The 15987-nt window shown below is 37.6% G+C and overlaps 1 protein-coding gene across 1 annotated transcript in view; it reads left to right on the top strand.

The window, feature by feature from the left end:
* The window catches only part of glipr2 (GLI pathogenesis-related 2), a 35081-nt gene extending 28554 nt beyond the window's left edge, over nt 1–6527 (top strand). The window contains exons 11-17 of the mRNA XM_067575390.1: nt 1400–1481; nt 4053–4183; nt 4403–4429; nt 4618–4842; nt 5254–5331; nt 5723–5872; nt 6313–6527. Coding sequence (XP_067431491.1) covers nt 1400–1481; nt 4053–4183; nt 4403–4429; nt 4618–4842; nt 5254–5331; nt 5723–5872; nt 6313–6317 — 698 coding nt within the window. The 3' untranslated portion in view covers nt 6318–6527. The remainder of the gene's footprint in view (nt 1–1399; nt 1482–4052; nt 4184–4402; nt 4430–4617; nt 4843–5253; nt 5332–5722; nt 5873–6312) is intronic.
* Nucleotides 6528–15987: the final 9460 nt, after the last annotated feature.

Genomic DNA, 15987 nt, shown 5'->3' with positions numbered 1-15987 from the left:
TTTGGTAGTTCTTCTACCATTGCCGATACAAACATTCCCATTTAGAGAGAGGGGACCCCCAAATCACTAAATCTGCCCCTGGGCAGAGGGCTGGAGGATGATGATGAATGAGGGGGAAATGGCGTGGGTTGGCTGCTGGTGGCAGGTGGTAATGGGTTGGACAGCAGGTATGCAAGTAGGCAGGGTTGTAATCCAGGAGCACTAGAACAAGAGACAGCAAATAATTAAAGTCCAACACCTTGTAACCTTGCCTGAAACGTGTACTATCAGTGTGCCTGAAACAACAATCTGGCGATGAATGGGCAAAGAGGCGGAGTAGATGGGCCTTTTCCAAAGTAGCCCCTACACCCTCTCCCGACCCACCTCCACTCCATTTACACGTTAATGTGGAGGGTCCACCATATTAAGTGCCAGCCCAAACCAACGTGCAACACCTATTGTGTTCGTCATGGGAGACGTTCCGTACAAATGTTAAGTTCCATGCGACCACCCATACAAACATTTACTCATAAACTGCTCAGACTTACATAGACATTTAATATTGCCACGCAGATGTTAAAAAATGAAAGGTTATATTGCATTTAAGATAAAATATACCGTTCTCTGGTCTAGAAAACAGTAGACATGCTCATTTAATGGCAAAGTATTGTATATTTACAGGGATTGTTGCTAAAACCGCGCAGCTTCAACATAAGAATGCAAAACGAGAAGACATTTACAAAGAAAAGAAATGCAAACCAAGAGGCTTGGGAGTAATTTTACTCAACAGCCCAACTGTTTTGGACAGGAATTTCTATAAGTTGTTTAGATTGTTATCCTTCATATCTCCAGACAAGGGTATTCACAACCTCTGGTTGTTATATCCCAATTAGTGGAATGAGCTAACTATACTTATGACTACAGACTTATAAAGGAAAAGATAAACACATTCATTAATGTTTGTACACAAATGTAATTACCACAGATACATTCTATTAATGCACAACAGGCTTTCAATAATACTTGCAGTGTTACTGTGTATTGTATTGCCATTTGCTTGTGAAATTTGGCAAATGACAATATAACGCAGGATATTTGATGCACTTGTACAAAAGGATCACTATGCAAGGAGTGTACTGATGTGGTCTATACCTAAGAAATGCATTTTGTGTTTTTGATAATAAAAACACTAAAAAAAATGTCTTTGCCTTCTGGAAGATGTCCTCTCATCTTGCAACAGCTGGATGATGATGGCAGCAGTTGCCACCCCAACCATTGACAGTAGATAAAGATTAATTTTAAGTACATAAATATTTATCTACAGTCAACGATCCCGACATATGCTGATCGGAAACTATGGTGAAAAAAAGTTATGGCAGTTGCTGTTTCTCTTGGAATGGAGACTGTACCCGATACACAGTGGTGGAAGAAGTACTCATCCTCCAGAGTCTGGAGGATGGGATACACCCACAACAGGCAGAGCAGTGCTGTTACCGCCTCAAGTACATCAGGGCAATAGCTAGAGTGATGTTTCTCTCCATGCCACAAATAATCTCTTATCAAGGAAAAAAATTATCATTTTAGCAGGATGACATCTCTTTGGCATCCCATCTCACTTCAGAGAACAGCTATCTGATAGAAACTCACAAACACACACACACATTGGCCAAACAGGATGTTTCATTTTTGTGGTTTGCATTTCTGTGGGAAAATTAAAGTGTGTGGATTGATGAATATTAAATGGCATGTGAACCCAGAATGGCTAATTTGTACCAAGTTCAATGTCAAATGTAAATTAGAGAGCTAATGCTCCATTTGATGAATGATAGCAAACAACAAATTGTAATCTGCCTTGTCAATTAAGTCAGAAAAGTATTATATAAGTACAGTCAATTTAAGATTTAGAGCTTTACAGACTTGTAGTAATGGCTACAGGGCATGAATTATGAATGATAGACTTTAAAGCAGAGAGAGCTTTAATAGACACAAACATGTTGTCAAATTACTGACAGTGAGAGCAGTATTGCGCAATGCCACACACACCACCGGTGGTTCAGACCAATCAGCGTCCTATGAGGATTCTTAGGAATCCAACTGCCTCACAAGATAAGATGGTGATAGACGGTGATAGAGAGCCCAATCACCTGCCAAGTATTTTTGAAAGTGCCTGTCCTTTTCCAAACAGTTTCCAAGGATGACCTCTCAGACGGTTCTGTGTAACAAACCATCTGGTGCGTCAGGTTAAGCCCGAACAATGAACAGCATGAATAACATCACCATCTACTGCATGAAAGGGCCACGAGGGGATGGTGGGGCCGTGTTGGTGAGATGATGAAATGTGATGAAGGGTGGCCGGTTTGAATAAGACATCCATGAGTTTTAAGCTCCAAAGAAGAAAGAAGAAACCAACACACTGCACATGGGTTTATGATAATATGAAATAGAGATGTACTGCAGTTACATTTTATCCTCTATGTCAACAGTAGAATTACATAATGCCTTGCAAATCCAAAAAAGACTAAATGTACTTTATTCTCCAGGTTTGATGTTCGTACTTGATCAACGGAAATCTTTGTTTCAACCAAAACTTGAGTGAGAACTGACTTCCTTGTGATCTGAGATAAGTTTGCAAAGTTTCAGTATAAATACTTGGAATGGCAGCCACGCAGCGATAAGACCGTTGTGTGTTGTTGAAATTAGAGACCTGTGATCCACTGACGAACTTTAAAAATCAAAGTTGTTGATCATTTTAACATTTGTTCATTTTTAGTGTGTTTGTGTGTCTGTAAAATGGACGCTTTGTGTGACTGAATTCTTTTTGTAATGTTGTATACACTCACTGTGCACTTTATTAGGAGCATGTGCAATCTAATGCAATCCAATACAACAGCAAGCTTAATACCTCAATAATAAACATAAAGTAGAATTATCACCTTTCTGACAATGACCAAAGCTTCATAAAAGTAGAATTTACAGCAGAGCTGTTGTATTGGATTGCATTAGATAGCACAGGTGTTCTTAATAAAGTCCTCAGTGAGTGTATACAGTATGTCTGTTGTTTTTCAGTCTCTTTTGTAAAGGAGATCTCAATCTTAATGAGACTTCTCAAATATATAAACATAACTACATCATTTCCCAGCAATGTGCACTTGCATATTTGATTTGCCAATGCAGTGTATTGTCGGATGAAGTAAGTGGTGCTGGTCAACTCTGAATTCTTTTCTTTTCTTATTTTATTTTATTATATTCCATAGCGATCTGTGTCAGAGCCCTATTGTGCTAATCCAGAGGTTGCAAATAAATGAATGATGAAGCTCCATTTCCTGATGCAGTGTTACTTCTATTAAAGGGAAGTGTTCCTAACTTGGTGTCAAAACTCCCCTGTAACACAAAACCACAATTATATAACAACTTTACATTTTGTGAGCAAGCTACACCAATGATGTTCTAAACATTCAGAGTGAGAGTTCATTGTAGAGTTGTTGGGTGTGCAACTCATCCTGGTACTATGATTAGTGCAATATTCGTTGGATTTGTGGTAAACATAAGCATGCATTAAGGGCCTTGGAGTGGTTTTGTATAGCCAGCTAATGACAGTCATGTGCTTTTGTCTGTGTTAAATTCAGGCCTCAGTTTGTTAAAGCCACAACCTCTTTTACAATATCTCAACATGCCTTCACTCCTATGTCGTCTATTTGCGTGTTTTCTTTGGCAAAAGATGTATACAGCTATGTAATTGCCTTATTAATCAGTTAAAAGTCACTTAGAGGGTGATAACCGAGACTGAGCAATACACAATACACCTGGTTATTATCTATGGATTAACACAGTCACGAGCAAATCTTAAATACCAAGAAACCAGAAATACACCTACTAATTATCACCTGCTTGAGTACCTTTCCACTGTCTAAAAACAATATTTTTTATGCACATTCTTTGCTAATGTCTCTGGGGACAAATATGACAAAAAGAATGAAACTGCATTTGCAGAATGTGAGAATATCCTGCAAACAACACTGTGCACTCTGTGAGTTATCTCAAAAAGGATAAGTGGCCAGGTGAAATAATTACAGGCAGGGCTGGCTGTCTGTCTCCTCCTATATGAAAATGAGGAGGGAGTTAGAGGTCCAACTCATGCATATAAATACAGGCTCCAAGACAGCTAGAGGAACTGTATCTTTGCAGACCTCAGGAAAACACTCAGGTAAGTGCTATCAGATTACTGTAGTAACAGGAAGGTATTTGTGTTTACTGCTGGTAGATGGGCCCTCCACATGATGAAATGACTCCTTTCTCACCACTAGACTCTGTCTTGGCACCTGGCTGATACTTTGTGAATTTTTGACTTTTTTGATACTAGATAAAAATCTGTTGGATTGTGTTTTTGTTGATTCTTCTCAACTGTATTCTTACTCCATTTCAGCCTTCATCACCACAAACACAATGGCAGGTTAGTGCACTGTTTATCACACTATAAGAACATAAAGGTATCATCATTATGGTGATTTGTATTATCATATGGCATGATTCATCCTGTCTATATCCACTATCTTTGAATATGCCAGCCTCAGTAATTGCACAGCATATTTCCTCTAAGCACTAAAAGCTCATCCATTGATAATGTCTTTTTTTCTACAGATGCAAGCTTTAAGCAGGAGTTCCTGGAAACCCACAACACCTACAGGGCAAAGCACGGTGCGCAGCCGTTGACCTATAATAGTGAGCTGAACGCTGCAGCTCAGAAGTGGGCTGATCACCTGCTTCAAATCGGCTCCATGAAACACAGAAAGACGGAGGACAGCAAGATGAAGGACGGAGAGAACATCTCTCAAATGTCGAGCTCTGCACCCCTTAAACTGACAGGTGGATGATACACACAACCTGACTCTTTTGCATCCTTTCATCAATTCATTCTTTTATTAAATCTCTGCCTAATCACATTCATTCCAAGTTGATTGCTGGTTGATTCATTTGTTCACCTGCTAGCCTTTCAAAATCACAGTGCTTTTTAAAGTGAGACTGTTGCAAGAATAATATAAATATTCTCCTGTTAAAAATGAAAAGTTGAATTACTAAGCAAAAAAACACACACCTTCGAATGTCAGCAAACTGGGGGGGTTTGCAGCTACAGCCTAACTTGTTCTGCTATAACCAGTAGCTTATGGTGGCAGCTCTGTTTAAGCTGTAGAACTCAAACTCCCAAGCACCACTTCAAATGTGCATTTTGTGTTCATAATTTGCTATTATGCTTTTTTTCTCTCTTTCACGTTTCAGGAAAAGAAGCTGTTGAGTCATGGTACAATGAGATCAAGGATTACAACTGGAGCAGGCCTGGATACAGTGACAGTACTGGTAAAAACCCACCTGATGAGTTTCATATTCATGCCATAAATAGAGACTAAAATATGTAAATGAGTAAAAATGTATCACTTCATATTTATCACTTTAAGAATAAGACATGAGAAAAAGAAAGTTAAGGTACAAATGTGTTGCTCTGCAGTAATTTGTTGTGGACAAATTGATCAAAATCAAAGGTTTATGGTATTAACCTTAATTTTATGAATTACAAAAGTAGCCATACAACATTATGATGGCGTGTTTTCCAACAGATGTAAAACATAGGTACAACTCCAAAATGCCTTTGCATTTAAAGCAGAATTAGTAGAAAATGAGTCTTCATTTGCAAGTTAGAATCACAGCAGCACACTCTGACAACACTGCACTGCTGTGTTTCTTCCCGCAGGTCATTTTACTCAGGTGGTGTGGAAAGAAAGCACTGAACTGGGTGTGGGCCTGGCCACTGATGGCAAAAAAGTCTTTGTGGTTGGGCAGTACCGGCCGGCTGGTAACATGACCATGCCGGGATACTTTGAGAAAAACGTCCTCCCACAAGGTAACATATTACCACAATTTTACATATTTTACTGTCTGTACAGCAGAATAAATGCATGTTTCCAAAGGGAAACTATAAATGTATAAAATAAATGTATAGTTTAAAGAATACTTTCGTCAAATTAAGTACAATTTTAAATGCAGAGATGCAAAGATGTCTTTTTTATATTATTGTTATGGTTCACTTGAAGTTTTTGTACTGTTCACTGATACTAACCAGTATGAACTAACCAGCTTTGTATACATCTAAATTCATCCTCTGGGTTGCATACAGTGACTTTTCTCTCATACAGTCGCTTTTCAGTCAGCTGACATATTGTTTTATTTTATTAATTGTATTTTATTTTTATCTGGTGCAGGTTTAAGAATATTCACATTTTTCCCGTGCTTCTCATGCTTTTAGCTGTAACATCTCACCTGTATTCACTGAAATTTTTCCAGCATAAAGGTTGTGCAATGTACAGCTGGAAGAGAGGCTGGTGGAGCAGACAACACCTCCAATGAGACAGCTGGAGTGAGCCCAAGAAAAATCTGCACGCTGCTGTAGAAGACCTGGACCATTCCTGCAACCATCAAACCCACATTACTAAATATTCCATGCTGTAAATAAGTTTTTTTTAAACAGAACATCAAATAAAATACATTCTGTTTCTTAATTGTCCTGTCTCCGAATGATTTTAACTGAACTAAGGTGCAACATAAAGCTTGTACATCGATGTGGCATTGGTGTTTCTGTTTCTAAATATTTGAGAAGATCTCAAATTATGCACTACATTTTGTTTATATTTATGCACTAAAGTCTATAAATTCTGTTGAAAAATATAGTAGTTAAAGTTTATGAGCGATCAGTGTTGAGTTACGTTAACATTCACATTTTAATAGATCTACAGACAGATTAAAGGAAAGACCTGAAAACCCAAACTTTACTCATGCATGTATGTCCATTTTATTCTTGTACTCCACTACAATTCAGATGAAGTATTTTACTTTTTACTCCACCACATTCATCTGATAACTTAAATTGCTAGTTACTTTTCAGTTTCAGATGAATAATACGAATGTGATCAACAAATAAATTGATGTATTATTGTAGTTTAAGATAAAATTGATCCCCAGGAGGAAATTCACAGTAATTGAAATTAGCCCCACCTTTATAAGGTGCAATATTAAAGTGATGTATATATTCATGCATGAATAATTATAATCCAATAAAATAAAAATCATTATTCTGAAATGGGCCATTCTGTATAATGAGTAGTTTTATTTGTTGTACTTTAAGTATATTTTGATGTTAATACTTTTGTACTTTCACTCAAGTCAAAGTTTAAGTGCACAACTTGTAATATTGCTGTTTTACTGAGATCTGATGTCTTCCAACACAGTCACCAGGGCCAGTATACAACAGTGCATGTATACAGTCACCAAAAGTCAAAAATTAGGTCCTAAACCTGTCAAAATACCTTTGTTCTTATTCTTAGAATTAACAGCAGTTAGTTTACAGTAACCAGCAGGGGCAGCAAATACACACTTTCCATATTTTCCATATTTTTTCAATGTATGATGATCAATCAAATGTTTACATGTTAGTGTGATTCCTCTTGATGTTCACAGTAACCGCATTTAAATGTACCCTAAAAAGTGCAATAATTACTATATAAATTGCTGAGCTGTGAAATACAAGAATTCAGCTGAGTTTGAAATACAAAGAATAATAAAACATAAAAATTACAAATTAAACAGGTAAATATATAAACTTCTCAGTATAAACTTTTCATGGTTTTCAGGTCAACCCCTGAGTTCTTAAACATACATCTGATTGACATCTGTCTTTAAATGGTTACTATATCCTCCTTTAATCTTGTATGAATAATATCTCGTATAGCATACACTGATAATGTCAGCATAACTGTTGGGGAAATATCTTTCACAAGCTTCTTGCATGTTTCAGTATATTGAAGCATATGTTGGATACAATGAATAATGGGTAGTGTTAATATACGCATACGCATGAAGCTGTGATGCAGCTCTGATAACCTTTGGAGGCTTGCTATTGTCTGATTCAGAGGGAGGTATTGTGGGTAGACATAATTGTAGTACTTATTTAGCAACACTTAATCAGCACTTAAAATCAACTTTGATCAGAATTAGTTTGGGTTTGGCACTGTGAGATTTTTTGACTCATAAATCAAAGATTAAGACAATTCTTATAACACCATTTCTTTGAAGTTTTATTCATACCAGCCAAAGATCTGTTTTTTTTTTTTACCTAAATTTACATTCTGACTCAAATTTCTTTTGATTTAAAGCATTCTTCTTCAGACTACAAAATATTATTCATGAAGAATAATACATCATCTGCAACCAAATGTAGAATTTAGAATACAGCTGTTTAATCTTAATATTTGCAGCTGCTGCTTTCATGTGAGCTGTTATCCTATCTCACACATCTGATAGGATGTTACATCAATTTTTCATTCCTCGGGGGCTGCAAACAACAAGAATGAAGCTGGCACTGCTTTTCCTCATAATTACATTCCATTCACCTTCATCATCTGCACTTGACAACATGGTACAAAATACTCCTCATTATAAGTTTGTTCTGATACTTACTCTATACCAGCAGCAGAATTTCCTGTGAAAATGGATAATTTCATACTTCATGTACTGTAAACCATGTAATGTACTGCAGCATCTACATTACCATATTTCAGTGATATACTGTGTGTGTCCACATTAACTGTCCATGTGAAAGTAATTCCAAAAAGTACAGCCAGGTGGCAGCATAACACAACAGAATGTGCCTCCTCTACATGGTGCATTTTAAAACACAGAGCCTGCACAAAAACTGGATATCTATGTGTTTGCACAGATTCACTACACAATTAGTTTTTGTTCAGTGCTAATTTACCTTTGATGTCTGTAATCTTGCAAGATTTGAAACTGCTTAATTTAAAAAAAAAAATGTGGAAATAACATGAATTGCATAACTTGTATGGAGTAAAGTATGGTGCATAGTAAGGGACTACATTTCCCATCAATCTTTTTTTTTCTTAACGTCACATGAAGATGATCCAAGCAGGTGTACAGTGTGGAGTGACCCAGAAGCTACTTCATTTGCATAAATTTAGTATTCAAAACCATGAAATACAATGTAATACACAAAGTAAAGGAAACCAGACGATACACTTTTTCAGAATATGTTTGATTTCACATTATAGGAACAAATTATGTGTTTTATGTTATTAGAGCTAAAACACTGTACTCATATTTAGAATGTGTTTGTAAGCTCTGACATATTACTTACATGCTCATAGTGCATACATGTAATGAAACTGTAGCCCATCATCACTGGAGATGCTGTGCTGGTAATCACACAGGGCAGTGTAGTGAATCAGCAATATGCAAAGCTCCCATGTATCAAAATTATACAGATAAGAATGAATGTATTCTGTGTCTGCCTGTTTTGCCTAATGTTCACTGTCAGGGTATGAGGAACAGGGGGGCATGCTGGGAAAACCTACCCATCACCAAAAGGTCACAGGTTTGATTACAGCAACAGACAAATGTTCTGGTAGGATTTAACTGAGGATCATCTCTAGGTATGATCATGCATCGAGAGGACATTATTCAACCTTGTCATTGGATGATCATATCTGCTTATGATCATCAGTCATCATATTTGCGTGGCCCTTTATTTACTCTGTGTTTGGCTGGTGTACATAGAGCTCCCTCTAGTGGATAGCTTCTCAGAAAAAATGGCTTTCATTTAGCAGTTAGCTCCACCTCACTGACATCATTGTCATAAATCCAGATATGGAGGAAACCTGATTGCTTTGAACTTCCTGTATGGTTTATTCTTCCACACTGCAGTTATTTGTAGCTGAATAAAGCCAGAGTTTTTACAATGTGCACAGTTTATAGATAGTTGTTAGTTATTGGATTTTGGATGCATGATCATTTCATCTGCACACACAGTGAAGATTTTATTTCAGTGACATTGGTAAGATATAATAAGCTGTATACATGTGTAAAGGTAGTAAATATACTGTAAGTACTGTAATATTTTACTACAATGAGTCAATATTTGAGAAATGAAGCAACATCTACTGTTGCATTGTGTTTAAATTTGTTTTTTTATTAAATTTAAGTCATTTTAAATATATAGCACATTTCATTAGGCATTAAACTGAATGTGCTGTGCATTAAAATGAACACAGCAACAAGTAACATGTACAGAAGAATATAAGTAATAAAATACCAGTAAATGCAACAATAACAAAAGAAAAGAAGGGAGATACAATAGAAAAATATGTGAAAAACCAACCAAAACCCTCCAAGATACTGACAAACCCCACAGAATATTCTTTTCAGTTTTTCATAACCAGCTTCAGATATGAATGCTCTCATTTTTGATTGAAAGTTGCCATAGTTCTGTTTCTGATTTGACTTTCAGAGTCACATCCACATCAGTGATTCCAAGCTTCCTGACTTGATCGCTGTATTTCAGAGACAGACTCAAAGTGTGAATACATTCTGCCTCTGATTTTCTTCTGTTTCTAATTGAGACCACATTTCCCATAAACCCTGTTGCTTCCTGATCCCTCCCCTTTGCTGGCATTTTAATGTGTTGGGGGAAGTGGTTTCTCAGTCAGCCTCCAGCTGCCAGGATCTCTGCAATGCAGCCCTGTGATCATTAGAGGCGGACAGTCTTTTTGCTGATCACATTTTGGTGATGGATATGATGTGATTTATATATGCTAACATGCTACATGCAGCAAATTTAAGCTCATCCCTGAAACAGTGTTAAATACAGTCAGTGAGAGCCAGAGATGTAGACACAACAGTAGATGCTTAACTAGTCCCCCGCCCCCCACCCCTGGTGCAACGCCCCAACATCATGACACTGGTGTATTTCTGTAACATAATATCCTGTGCTTGCAGGGTGGGCGGATGCATCGTGGACTTCCCCCGGATCAGGCTTATGGACCATCATGCTCAGTAACTGTGGGGCTGTGGCTGTGCATAGCCTGCTGGTGACTGTCTGGCTGTATTAGCTTCCTGACTCAACTCTCTGGAGAGCAGCCAGAGAGATACAGCACTCTTAAAGACACATTACACATAGTGAGTTATTGGGAAAAATCAATGGAAGGAAGGAAGCATCTCTAGATCAGGACTGATAGAAACATTTACTAACATTTCTCATAGACAAATATGTATTTATCTTCTTTGGCCAAATATGGTATATTATCTTCCGGGAATGTGAGCAGGAAATACAGTATGTTCTTTCAGCTCTCTTTTCCATTTTAGCTCATGTTTTAAAGAAATTTAACTGTATTTTGATTATTTATGTCTGCCCATCTACTATTCAGATGTATAATGAATCAATATGATAAATGAATCTACAATTTAACACATTTAAAGATGTGGCTTAACCACCAAATTGTATGATTTCCACAGAAGCAGTTATGGATACCCTGCTAAGCTAGTTAGCTTTAGCAGTAGTTTAGCTGTAGCTTAACTATGCTTCATTTAGTTTAAACAAATTACAAAAACATTTTTTATTTACAGATGAAAAACTGCTAGCGAAAAATCAGCCTTTGCTAAGGCTAGCTGTGGCTATCTCTTGCTAGGGCTAGCCATAGCTAGCTTTACTCACTAGCTCTTTTACTTCATCTTCAGCTGTCACTATGTGAAGACAGAGCAGGATGTGTGATTCTGAGCGTCTAGAGCCCACTAATTACCGAACCAGGGCGCAGTTTAGTTTTTAGCTCCATTTTGTGGTTACTGCAAATACTGTGAAGCACAAAGATTATAAATCTCATTATTATGCATCTCTATGGCATAATACTTGGTCAAAAAGTCAGATTACTGGTTATTGTACTTGACTTTGTAGGGCAGCTTTGGTTACAATGGAGTTTTTAAGTATCCATGTACCTCTAAACACTGTTAATGAGCTATCAGTGCCCTAAATCCAAAATATCAGTATCAAGCTTCAAACATACATCTCTGTAAAATGTCTATTCATTCTGCTTCTTTCCCACCTGAGCCATTGTATTTTCCATCCTCATTTACAATGCTAGCTCTGGGTGTAACCTGCATTCAAATGGACACAGTATGTCGTGACACACTGATTGTGTATAATGTGTGTCTGCAGACTGAAAGGACTGTGGTTCGCAGCAGAATGTGAGCTTGGCTGAATGGTGCTGCATTGGGGAGTCAGTAACCTGATATGAGAGTGAATCAGCACACATACTGTACATGAGTCCAGCTGTTCCTGTCTAACACCTGTCCATCCTGATAACCCGTTACCCACAATATCTACTGTATGTAACAGTGCCAGTCCCCAGGCTGGTACAAATCAATGCTCTGTTGTTCTCAATATTCATTTAGGTGTTTTTCTGTGAGTTCCTGTGTGTGCATAACTATTCTTCACAAGCTGAAGTAACAATATTGCATTTAAAATGTTGAAAAACAATTGACAGCAATATTATAACATAATATGGGGCTTCATGTCCACTACTGTATTTTCACTCTCTGATCTCTGATCTGTATTTAACTCTGTTTTGTATTTACTTCTGACCTGAGGCGTCGTTTTACACTACATACCAGCGCATTGTTCACACCCAGTGTTTCCCAGCCTCCAGGGCGTGCACACCATGAGGGGAGGAGACATTGCAGGGGAAGCACACATGACCAGGGGGGGAGAAATGTGGAACACAACAAAACTTGATTTATTTGGGAATAGAAACCAGCTTGATTTACTCAAAAAGCAAAACAACAATAACAGCGCAAGATGGGTTTTGACAAAGAAGAAAAGAAAAATTAGTGATGTTTATCAAGCAAACACATCAGTCCAATCCAAAATATGAAAAAGCCTCGTGTTTATTGTCCAAAAATATGGTATTTATGAGCAAAATTTTGGTGCAGTTTGGATTTACACAACAGACACAAAGAAAAAAATTAGTGAAAAGAAACATGTTCATGTTCTTTATGATTGTTCAGTCAAATTCAACTTGGCTTCTTTGGTTACTAGCTGATGAGAATTCAATTGATTTCTACGTTGGAGGGGTGGTGGGGTGGGGGCCTTAAAGTCCCCCTCCTCTACAAAATGTGTTTTGCTTATTGTTACTTCACTTTAATGTTTAAGCTTTAATGTATAATAAAAAATAATATCATTCATTAATCTTTACCTATCTGCACTTCCTACTTTGTCGTACTGAAGTGATGTGGAGGTAAATTCCATTAGCTGGCTTTTTCACTTCTACAAAATATAGCAAATGTTGTATTCAGAACAACAATGAACACCTATAATGTAACGTGTTTAGACTCTTCATCATAATCCTGTGTTGTGTAAATATTCTGGAGCTGTGAGATACTGCTGGTTTATGTAATAACTTTATGGTCTGTCTGTATTAGCATATTCTAAGCAATGTACATAAAATGAGGATGTTGAAAGTCCAATACCAATTTTGATCACTGAAAATATTAAAATGACATCTGAACACTATGTTCTCTCTCAGATCTCCTTCCTGTTAGACAGTGACAGTGTTTGTAATGCTTTCTGTGGACATATTGTATGATCAAATTACATCACTGACTTCACAGGTAATTTTGTTAAAGCATTACAACATTTGAGCAGGATTGATGTGGGGCGTGTCTCTCCCGGCAGCATCTGCTTCCTTTATGTAATATTGATCTGGCTGCTGGAGGCTGAGTGCTGAATGCTGCAGTGTCCTGACAGAAGCTGAGTCAGGGGGAGCAGCACTGGTTCAACAGGGCTTCACAGAGACACACTGCGTGTAAGCACACTGTGGAAAGTGCTTCATCATGAGGTACTGGATTCATAAAACGCATCAAATGGCAAAATCTCCTCCCAGTGCACTGAAATGGTTTTCATGCATTAAGCTCTAGCTCACCTACTCAAGCTGTCACCACAAACCACTCAATGTGCACACATCATCCTCCCAAAGAACAGGTTCAATGAATAATTGATCAGTTATGGCACAAAGGCAACAGACTGCAGAGGAACAAAACTGAGCGAGATCAAAGAAAATATCTACCAACTCTAGAGACTCTGTCTACAACAAACACATAACTGTCTGGCTCAGTGCTATTACTGGAATATGTTTTATTGTTTGTCTTATAAAAATAGAACAGGTCAGATCTTTTATCTTCATAAAAAAAAGACAAGGAGGCAGTTTTATAAAGCAACCACATTTCATACTCTAAATGTCTACATACTTTTGTTCATGGTTTGGGCCCCTTAGTTCCAGTGAAGGGAAATCTTAATGCTACAGCATACAATAGTATTTTATACACCAGTGTGCTACCAACTTTGTGGGAACAGATTATGTTTGTTTGTTTCCTATTTTAACATGACAATGCCCTGAGCACATGGATTAATGAAGAAATGGTTTTCCCATTTTGGTGTGGAAGATTTTGACTGATCTGAGACAACTTTCATTTTTGGGATGAACCAGAATACTGATCATAAGCAGCATATTAATGACCTTAGCAGTAATCATATATGGGTGTAATGTTCAGGCATCTGCATACTTTATTGACCATGTGTAACTCATGAGCAGAAAATTCATTCTAAATTAAAACTAAATTAATTCTAAATTCAATTAGAAGGTGAATTAATAAGATTATATGACAAAATTATCATTTGACATTGTTACAACATGAGAAGAGCTCAGGTGACAGAGTAGGTCTGAATCAAAGGCTTCAGCAGCTGCACATCAGGAAAACCAGTAAACTCATTTGGTCAGATATTTAAAAATGTGACAGTTTGAACCAGCTAAGAACATACTGTAACACATGCTTGGATTATATGACGTAGCCAACTGCTAACAGCTAACATCATTGGTGATGCCTTTAATGGATATTCCCTTCAATCCAATGTTGTAGCCTTTGGTTTAGGCCTTCATGGCTAAATTGGCTAACTACTCTTTTGTTACAGTACCTACAGATAATTTTAGAGTATATTTCCTTTTAAATGTTGACTTGAGGACAGTGTATTTCCAGTATGTTTTGTTCCCTCATGTCAAATATGGCTGATGTTTAACAATTACATTATACTGAAGATTTCTGAAAACTGTTTAGGGAAAGATCATTGTGTTGGTTAAATATATTATGTATATGTTAAATGGTTTTGTAGAAATTGGTTTGTGCTGTGTGAATAAAGCACATCCTTTCTCTGGCCCCAGGGACAGAGGAGAACCCCTGCAGCTGGTGGCAGATTCAGTGACTGCAGCAGTGATGGGCTGTGAATCTTGGTCCTTAGCTAAGAGGTGCTCTCCAGACCTACTATACCTCCCAGCGACATCCAATAATTACACATCAGCTGTTGCAGGATTATAATTCATCAGCTTCCGTCGCAGGATAGTTTTGCCAAATCCTAATGGATAAAATCACTGACTACAGTGCAAGATAGCAAAGCTGAACACTATGGGTCTGTATAACCAAATGTCTGCATGTCAACTTTTGCCATACAATGTCGGCAATACAGTGACACACCTGAAAACATAAAACTACAAATCATAAGGCCTAGATTATAGACAAGGGAGCAGCACTAAAAGCTAGATGATCATGCTTGCATCAAGACTCATCCTCTCTGTGACATATCTGTCATGGAGCACACAGAGGAGGTCTTTGTGTGTCATATTACAATGCACACACAGTAGAGACTATGAGAGTGACCTACATACAGTATAATATGATAAGCATAGCAGTGGTGTTCCTGTAAAAAACACAAAGGCCCAGGCTGATGAATTTATAATGACACTACTTAGATTTAATGAGAAGCACTCAGTGAATCACTATTCATTTATCCCCAGAAAGCCTTCACTAGTCTGCAAAAGAGCTAATCTACATAAAAACTCATGGCATGCATCGATACTGCTCTAAGGGCTGGGTAGGTCCATGGAAAGCTTATTTAAAGCCCTGTACTAATGCACAGAAGTCTGCAACACCCAGTGGGAAAGCCTAATCATCATGGCGACAACCACCTGGGAGTGATGTTTCCCCCCGCAGTCCTTAGAGACACAGCCGTGGCAACTGCACCATGCAGGAGAGCTGGCGTCGCAGCCACATTCTTGCCTGGCATTCAGATTA

The sequence above is a fragment of the Thunnus thynnus genome, chromosome 2, assembly GCF_963924715.1.
Source record: "Thunnus thynnus chromosome 2, fThuThy2.1, whole genome shotgun sequence".
Classification (NCBI taxonomy): domain Eukaryota; kingdom Metazoa; phylum Chordata; class Actinopteri; order Scombriformes; family Scombridae; genus Thunnus; species Thunnus thynnus.
This window is presented reverse-complemented; position numbering and strand designations above follow the sequence as displayed.